Below are 9,539 nucleotides of genomic sequence, written 5' to 3' on the forward strand. Positions count from 1 at the left end.
GTTTCTCTTCTCCATAAACAGCAGAGCCACAGTCCAGGTCTCTGCACACAGCAGCTGTTTCCTCCAGGACCCAGGCTCCATAGGGTTTCACCCGTCCCCACTCTCCTCTGTGTCTCACCTCCACAGTCCCAGCACAGCGACTGGCCCCTCCCACCAGCCTGACCTCTGAACAGACAAGAGACAGAGTGAGCCCTTTACCTGAGCAGTGAAGCCCCACCCCTTTACCTGAGCAGTGAAGCCCCGCCCCTTTACCTGAGCAGTGAAGCCCCAAACAAGCATTAAACTGATTAAATGATCAAAGGTTTAAGACCACATCCCAAAAAACTCAAAACCCCTAAAATAGAAATATATTTTTCAAAAAGCACTCAGTACTGAGTAGCTGTGCCATTCTTGTTTACACCTCAAACATTTGTTTCTTCCTGCTTGACGCTAGTGTTTCCAGGAGGCTAGTGCGAATGTTGCTCCAAGTGGTGAAGATGCTTCACGGAGAGCACCCACTTTTCTGGAACTGGTGTCCATTTTTGTTAACTTCCCTTGCCATTCAACCCCAAATGTTCTCAGTTGGATTTAGTTCAGGGGAACATGCAGGATGGTTCAAAAGAGTGATGTTATTTTTTTGGAAGAAGCCCTTTTGTCAGATGGGCACTGTGAACTGCAGCATTGTCCTGACTAAAAACCGTGTCATTACCACAGAGACGATGGCCTTCACTCATGAAGGATGCTCCTGCGACATCTCCACAGCCAGCTGTCGTTTGATGCCTCTGCACAACCTGAAGCTCCATTGTTCCATTGAAGCAAACGCCCCCCAGATCATGATGGCGCCCCCCTCCATTGAGCATGTAGGTCAATTTTTTTCTCATCAGAGAATAAAACTTTTTTTCACCTTTCAGTGTCCCATGTTTGGTGCTCTTGTGCAAACTCCAAATGGGCAGTTTTGTGCCGTTCAAGGAGACAAGGTCTTGGAAGACGTTTTTTGTTCTTAAAACTTCTCTCACAAATGCCGTCTAATGGTCATGGGACTGCAGATGGCACCTGTAACGAGCCTAATTTGGGCCGAGGATCATCCCGTGTCTTGAAGGACAGTCAATCGGATCCTCCAGCTCAGGTCTATAGTAACTGTCTTAGTGTTGTTGTTTTGTCTTGTCTTTGCCTGTATGGATGTTATTCGGTTGTATGTTGAAATTTCTGCCTCTTGGACAGGTCGTCGTTGAAAATGAGAATTGGTTCTCAACCGACCTACCTGGTAAAATAAAGGTTAAATAAATAAAATAAAAAAGGTCTGGTAAAATTTTTTTGAGTCTAGTAATTCACTTTTTTTCATAACCCTCAGGATCTTTTAAGAAGTTTTCTTACTGCGTCCACCCAAGAGGTCAGATGCAGCTCAACAACCCGACCACATTCAAAGAGGGAAAGCTTTTTCCCTTTGCCATCAGGAGGTCGTAACAGAGTGTAGACCTGACAAAATATTTTGAGTCCACATTTTTGCAAAGATTTGGGCTTTTAAAAGCTGTTGTCTTAAACTTTTGATCAGCCTATTTCAGTTTAATGATTTGTTTGCAATACATTTCTTTCTCATTTATTTTTTTTGTCTCACTCTCATTTCTTCTTTTTGCATTTTGAAGTACTACTTAGAACCTTCTTAAGATCCAACCGTGTGAAATAGGAATTCTTTCAATTTTTCAATTGGTCTTAAAATTTTGATCAAGAATGTATCTCAGCAGTGAGGCCCCACCCCTTTACCTGAGCAGGTGAGGTTGACAGCAGCTCCAGAGGAGCAGGTCTCTGAGCCGGAGCGGGGACAGTCCATCAGAGCAGACTCATGGCCCTCACAGTGGAACGTCTGCCTCAGAGGAGAGAGCGACCCCTGGAGGAGAGAAGGAGCCCCACAGCCCAGCTCCCTGCACAGCACCTCTGCCCCCTGCTGGTCCAAGGCCCCTTCACAGACCCAGGTCCAGGACTGGTCCCAGATCTGCACTGATCCTGAGCACAGACTGGGCCCCGAGACCAGACGCACCGAGTCTGTGGACACACATGTGTGACATCACCGCTCTGAGCCAATAGGGCACACACAGGGCTGTGACATCACCGCTCTGAGCCAATAGGACACACACAGGGCTGTGACATCACCGCTCTGAGCCAATAGGACACATGCTGCCTAATCATGTTTTTAGCGTCTCTCTGGGTTTAGACTTTAGCCGTTTCTCCCTGATCACAGACTCTTTTTGGACAGTTTCAAATTTCACACACTTGGACTCGTCTCTGTGGCACTCTGTGTCCACCAGGACTGTCCTCCTCATGTCCAGAGACACACACAGAGGGCCCCGCCCCCTCCATGTGACACGCCCCCTCTGTGTGTGTGGCTGAGAGAGACTAGAAAAAACATCTAAGAAACATAAAAATGTGAGATCAGACTTTTACCTGAACACTTCACCTCCAGACCCGAGGAAGAGGAAGAGTCTGAATCATAGACACATTCTCTCACTGCAGACTCCTTCTTCACACAGTCAGATGAAACCCACCACACTGGACTCTTTGGAAAATCACGTCTGTTTTCTCCGTCAACAGCAGAGCCACAGTCCAGGTCTCTGCACACAGCAGCTGTGTCCTCCAGGACCCAGGATCTAGAGAGATCCTCCACCCGTCTCCACTCTCCTCTGTGTCTCACCTCCACAGTCCCAGCACAGCGACTGGCCCCTCCCACCAGCCTGAGCGGCTCTGAACAGACAAGAGACAGAGTGAGCCCTGCCCCTTTACCTGAGCAGTGAGGCCCCGCCCCTTTACCTGACCAGTAAGGCCCCGCCCCTTTACCTGAGCAGGTGAGGTTGACAGCGGCTCCAGAGGAGCAGGTCTCTGAGCCAGAGCGGGGACAGTCCATCAGAGCAGACTCATGGCCCTCACAGTGGAACGTCTGCCTCAGAGGAGAGAGCGCCCCCTGGAGGAGAGAAGGAGCCCCACAGCCCAGCTCCCTGCACAGCACCTCTGCCCCCTGCTGGTCCAAGGCCCCTTCACAGACCCAGGTCCAGGACTGGTCCCAGATCTGCACTGATCCTGAGCACAGACTGGGCCCCGAGACCAGACGCACCGAGTCTGTGGACACACATGTGTGACATCACCGCTCTGAGCCAATAGGACACACACAGGGCTGTGACATCACCGCTCTGACACTTGGTGCAGTCCTCCTCTTTAGTCCTGGTTCAGTCCTGGTTTAGTCCTGGTTTAGTCCTGGTTCAGTCCTGGTTCAGTCCTGGTTTAGTCCTGGTTGAGTCCTGGTTTAGTCCTGGTTCAGTCCTGGTTCAGTCCTAGTTCACTTGTTCCTAAACACGTGAGAATCTCTCTGTAGTTTTTCAGAGTAAACATGACAGACTTGAGTCTAAACTGGGCTCTTTGCTGCTGACAGAGCTAATCCTCCTGAACAGATTTAATCATGTTTTTAGCGTCTCTCTGGGTTTAGACTTTAGCTAGAAAAAAACATCTGAGTAAGATATACATGTGTGATCAGACTTTTACCTGAACAGTTCACCTCCAGACCCCAGGAGGAGGGAGAGGATGAAGTATAGACACATTCTCTCACTGCAGACTCCTTCTTCACACAGTCAGATGAGACTCTCCACACTGGACTCTGTGGAAAACCACGTCTCTTTTCTGCATAAACAGCAGAGCCACAGTCCAGGTCTCTGCACACAGCAGCTGTGTCCTCCAGGACCCAGTGTCCATCGGGCGCCACCCGTCTCCACTCTCCTCTGTGTCTCACCTCCACAGTCCCAGCACAGCGACTGGCCCCTCCCACCAGCCTGAGCGGCTCTGAACAGACAACAGACAGAGTGAGCCCCGCCCCTTTACCTGAGCAGTGAGGCCCCGCCCCTTTACCTGAGCATTGAATCCCCTCCCCTTTACATAATCTTGCCCAGCCATGAGAAAAACAAAATATAATTTTTGTCAACTGGACAAAACTTTTAGAGTGGGATGCCCAAAGTGGGGCCCACAGGCCAAACTTGGCCCTCCAGATGGTCTAATTTGGCCCACAAGGGGGTGATGAGATTTTAGGAATAATCTGTTTTAATTCCATTTTGTAATGAAAATACTGTCAGGAGATGAAGGAGGACAGTCCTGTCCTCAGGTTTGTCCTTCCACCCACTAATGTGATTTCACTTTGACCCACTGTGGAAAAGACTTTGGGCCCTGGGGGGAGGAGCTAACTACACCCAAACAGTTAGCTCCTCCCTCAGACACATATAAGGCAGTGTCCACCAGCATCTGACCAGAACTGAAGAAACAATCTGACCAGAACTGAAGAAACAATCTGACCAGAACTGAAGAAACAATCTGAGCAGAACTGAAGAAACAATCTGACCAGAACTGAAGAAACAATCTGAGCAGAACTGAAGAAACAATCTGAGCAGAACTGAAGAAACAATCTGACCAGAACTGAAGAAACAATCTGAGCAGAACTGAAGAAACAATCTGAGCAGAACTGAAGAAACAATCTGACCAGAACTGAAGAAACAATCTGAGCAGAACTGAAGAAACAATCTGAGCAGAACTGAAGAAACAATCTGAGCAGAACTGAAGAAACAATCTGAGCAGAACTGAAGAAACAATCTGAGCAGAACTGAAGAAACAATCTGAGCAGAACTGAAGAAACAATCTGAGCAGAACTGAAGAAACAATCTGAGCAGAACTGAAGAAACAATCTGAGCAGAACTGAAGAAACAATCTGAGCAGAACTGAAGAAACAATCTGACCAGAACTGAAGAAACAATCTGAGCAGAACTGAAGAAACAATCTGACCAGAACTGAAGAAACAATCTGAGCAGAACTGAAGAAACAATCTGAGCAGAACTGAAGAAACAATCTGACCAGAACTGAAGAAACAATCTGAGCAGAACTGAAGAAGCCGCTGGGACGAGCAGCCAAACGTCTTCACTCTGAAACTTTTGTTCAGTGACACAATTAAATTTTCCTTTTTCTCTGGATCCCACCTGGACGACTGAGGGACTACACAGACACTGTGGCAGAGTGGTTATCCTGCCTCCTCCCTCTCACCAGCAGGTTGTGGGTTAGACTCTGATCTGAGTGGAGTGTGCATGTTCTCCCTGTGTTACTGTGGCAGAGTGGTTATCCTGGTGTGTGAGTGTCTTTACCTGAGCTGTTGTCTTCTGTCAGGAGCCCTGCACACACAAAAGTCACGTCACAAAATGGTGGCTGTTGGTCACATGACACAGAGCTTCACACAAAATGGCGGCTGTTGGTCACATGACACAGAGCTTCACACAAAATGGCGGCTGTTGGGCTCATTAAAGCCACAGGCTCGTTTCATCAGATGGAAACAGGAAGCTCACTATGGCCCCGCCCGATCAGGCTGTGTTTGACTTTAAACACTTTTTATTAAATAAATGTACATTTATTTCTGCTGAGACAGAGTTTCAGACACAGGAGCCAGTTCCCCTCAGACTGAAGCAGCTGCAGTGTGGGGCCAAAAGACACTTTGACAAATAAACAGAGGTGGAACAAGTACTCCATCTTGTTACTTAAGTAAAAGTACAGACACCAGAGCAAACAAATACTCAAGTAAAAGTATCACATGAAAACACACTCTTTGTAGAGCGTCTAACCCAGGACTTGTCAAAGTTACTCTAAGGTCATGATGTTGTTGAGTTTCCTAAAGTCATGTATAAAGCAAAGTGCCATGTATCACCTGTAACATTCAAAGAGTCTTTAAGAACAAGTCACTACAGCCTAAAAGAACACATGCATTCAGACAGAATCAGAACCAAAGATATGGAACCAACCCTGACCCCTGACCCTAAGCCCTGACCCTAAGCCCTGACCCTAAGCCCTGACCCTAAGCCCTGACCCTAAGCCCTGACCCTAAGCCCTGCAGTGAAACGAGTTCATTCATCGAATCATCTGGACAAAGACCAGGATCCACAACAATAATGAGATTTAACAAATAGATGAAACCAGCTCATGAAGTCAGTCTGAAAAGAAGAAAAGTCCAGATATGTGTTTGAAAAGAAAGAGTGTGATGGAAATTATACATTTTGTCCGTCATGTTTTATAGTAAATCCGTGTTAAAGTTTAGTGCAGAAAAAGAGCAGATCAGACGGCTCTTTCTGCTCCGTTTCATTCACGTCTCGTATGTTTCACTTTATGACACTGTTCATGTCGTTTTATATTTTAGGAAATAAATCAAAGACAAACAAGTCACTTACCCAAAGTGTAGACGAACCAGACCAGGACCAGTGCCCCCAGAGCCATAACCAGGACTGAACCAGGACTAAACCAGGACTAGACCAGGACTAAACCAGGACCGAACCAGGACTGAACCAGGACCGAACCAGGACCGAACCAGGATCGAACCAGGTCTAAACCAGGACTGAGCAGGACTAAACCAGGACTGAGCAGGACTAGACCAGGACTGAGCAGGACTAGACCAGGACTGAGCAGGACTAGACCAGCGCTGTGACGTGTTTGAGAGTTTCCTGTTTTTAACACATTCTTATCACTTCATCATTTGTGGTTTTCTTGCTAAAATTAAACATTGCCATAATCTGATGTTTTTGGGGTTTTTTTCTGACACAAATATGTGTTTGAATGTTCACATTTTAAAACTGTGACTAAACTAAACCTGTGAGGGGCGATGTCCAGTGTGTCTGTGTCCAGATGTCCCACCGTCAGTCTCTGCGTTTGGACCATTTCATTTTCTCATTAACATTATATTTATTATTATTCTCACTGCTCTATGTCGCTCTCTGTCCAGGGCAAGTTCTTTGTTCTGTGACTTTTTCACTCACAATGGAAATAAAACTCATTCTGAAGCTGATGGTCGTCTATGACATTTATTTCAGTTTGAAGAACAACATTATAACATAGATCAGACAATAACGTAATACGGCCCTTTAATCGATTCAATCTGGAGCATCTGAGCTGAAAACAAAGTGCTGATCTGTGCAGAAGATCAGACGAGAGAAAACAACAAGACATGTCCAAGGAACGACAAACCAACAAGAGGAAAAGAAAACAACAAGACATGTCCAAGGAACGACAAACCAACAAGAGGAAAAGAAAACAACAAGACATGTCCAAGGAGCGACAAACCAACAAGAGGAAAAGAAAACAAGACATGTTTAAGGAGCGACAAACCAACAAGAGGAAAAGAAAACAACAAGACGTGTCCAAGGAACGACAAACCAACAAGAGGAAAAGAAAACAAGACATGTCCAAGGAACGACAAACCAACAAGAGGAAAAGAAAACGACAAGACATGTCCAAGGAACGACAAACCAACAAGAGGAAAAGAAAACAAGACATGTCCAAGGAGCGACAAACCAACAAGAGGAAAAGAAAACAACAAGACATGTCCAAGGAGCGACAAACCAACAAGAGGAAAAGAAAACAACGACATGTCCAAGGAGCGACAAACCAACAAGAGGAAAAGAAAACAAGACATGTTTAAGGAGCGACAAACCAACAAGAGGAAAAGAAAACGACAAGACATGTCCAAGGAACGACAAACCAACAAGAGGAAAAGAAAACAACAAGACATGTCCAAGGAACGACAAACCAACAAGAGGAAAAGAAAACGACAAGACATGTCCAAGGAACGACAAACCAACAAGAGGAAAAGAAAACAACAAGACATGTCCAAGGAGCGACAAACCAACAAGAGGAAAAGAAAACAAGACATATCCAAGGAACGACAAACCAACAAGAGGAAAAGAAAACAAGACATGTCCAAGGAACGACAAACCAACAAGAGGAAAAGAAAACAACAAGACATGTCCAAGGAACGACAAACCAACAAGAGGAAAAGAAAACAAGACATGTCCAAGGAACGACAAACCAACAAGAGGAAAAGAAAACAACAAGACATGTCCAAGGAACGACAAACCAACAAGAGGAAAAGAAAACAAGACATGTCCAAGGAGTGACAAACCAACAAGAGGAAAAGAAAACGACAAGATAAGATCCAGATCAAACAGCATCAACTGAATCAAAATGAAAACCTTTTCTAAATGTCCTTCAGCAGCGTGTCCCGTTGGTTCAAGTGCTGCTTTAATGTCTCTGAGATCCACAGAGTAAAAAGTGTCTATGTCCCACCTCAGCCTTGGCCGTGAGTTTGTCTCTGTGGACACAGGACCACGTGGGGCTGTAGGCCTTTGTCTCCCTGTGTAGGCTCCTCTGCAGCTCAGTGGGAAGGTCAGAGTCCAGAACCTTCTCCCAACTTCTCCTGAGAACAAACCCTGACCTGCAGGACAGACCACGAACAAAATCATTTTAGTCCATTTAGTAAAAATAAATCTCCTGTAAATGAAGCGCCTGACGTGGCTACGTGACTTTATGAAAACTCAAAATGGCGGCTGCTCCGCACGACTACAATTTAACACGTTTCACCTGAAATATACACAAAATACATAAATAAAATACAGTGAGGCTTGAACAGTATCAAATAAAACTAAAATCAACATGAATATGCTGGTTTCTGCGTCTTCAGCGAGTTTAAATGATCCTTATAAAAGCAGACAAAATGTAAAATACTCACCAAAACTCTTCTGGTAATGGCTTAAACTCAAGTTTGGCTCACTCTCCTCCTTCTGTGTGGCTAAAGAGCAGATTTGCACCAGTATGTTTCACTATTTCTCTGTAGTGTTCTGCTAACAGCTGCTCTGCTGTGTGTGCTCGCTCACTCTGCTGTAACAGACCTGTCTCTTTATTCCAATGAAATAAAATGCAGTTTTTGGATAAATATGACATGATACCCAGTTGTTTCTGTAATAATGGGTTAATTTCTATGTCACATTCAACGCTAAAAAAAAGTCTTATAGGAGATATCTGAAGGGACAATTTGGTGATTTTGACAGTAAAGAACTCTCTTAGTTCACATTCCGTGAAAGTAAGATAACACTTTGAGAACACGTGGTCTCAGTCAAAATCAGTTTAAGATCTGACATGTTTTGAGGTGTGTGCAGTTCAGAGCTGCTGTTACGAGAATCAAACCAAAAAGCCCCGTTTTATCAGAGTGAAGGAAACTCACTGTCAGCCAGTGCCACTCTCATATTTCACAATATTTTATTTTACTTTTGTACATTTTATGCATTAATTTTCTAAGTTTCGTGCATTTGACTTTGTTTTAATACAGACGTTAGACTCATGTAGGACAGACTCGTGTAGGTCAGACTCATGTAGGACAGACTCATGTAGGACAGACTCATGTAGGACAGACTCACGTAGGTCAGACTCATGTAGGACAGACTCATGTAGGACAGACTCACGTAGGACAGACTCACGTAGGTCAGACTCATGTAGGACAGACTCACGTAGGTCAGACTCACGTAGGACAGACTCACGTAGGACAGACTCACGTAGGACAGACTTGTGTAGGACAGACTCATGTAGGACAGACTCATGTAGGTCAGACTCATGTCGGACAGACTCACGTAGGTCAGACTCACGTAGGACAGACTCATGTAGGACAGACTCACGTAGGTCAGACTCACGTAGGACAGACTCATGTAGGACAGACTTGTGTAGGACAGACT

The 9,539-nt window shown here is 45.4% G+C and overlaps 1 protein-coding gene across 1 annotated transcript in view; it reads right to left on the minus strand.

Moving 5' to 3' along the window:
• Nucleotides 1-6,258, minus strand: part of LOC129457129 (scavenger receptor cysteine-rich type 1 protein M130-like) — a 50,603-nt gene extending 44,345 nt beyond the window's left edge. Inside the window, exons 1-5 of the mRNA XM_055229213.1 lie at nucleotides 6,213-6,258; nucleotides 3,508-3,642; nucleotides 2,809-3,087; nucleotides 2,419-2,715; nucleotides 1,741-2,019 (exon numbers count right to left, since the gene is read on the minus strand). Of these exons, the coding sequence (XP_055085188.1) occupies nucleotides 1,741-2,019; nucleotides 2,419-2,715; nucleotides 2,809-3,087; nucleotides 3,508-3,642; nucleotides 6,213-6,258 (1,036 nt within the window). The remainder of the gene's footprint in view (nucleotides 1-1,740; nucleotides 2,020-2,418; nucleotides 2,716-2,808; nucleotides 3,088-3,507; nucleotides 3,643-6,212) is intronic.
• Nucleotides 6,259-9,539: the final 3,281 nt, after the last annotated feature.

This window comes from Periophthalmus magnuspinnatus, chromosome 18 (assembly GCF_009829125.3).
Source record: "Periophthalmus magnuspinnatus isolate fPerMag1 chromosome 18, fPerMag1.2.pri, whole genome shotgun sequence".
NCBI lineage: Eukaryota > Metazoa > Chordata > Actinopteri > Gobiiformes > Gobiidae > Periophthalmus > Periophthalmus magnuspinnatus.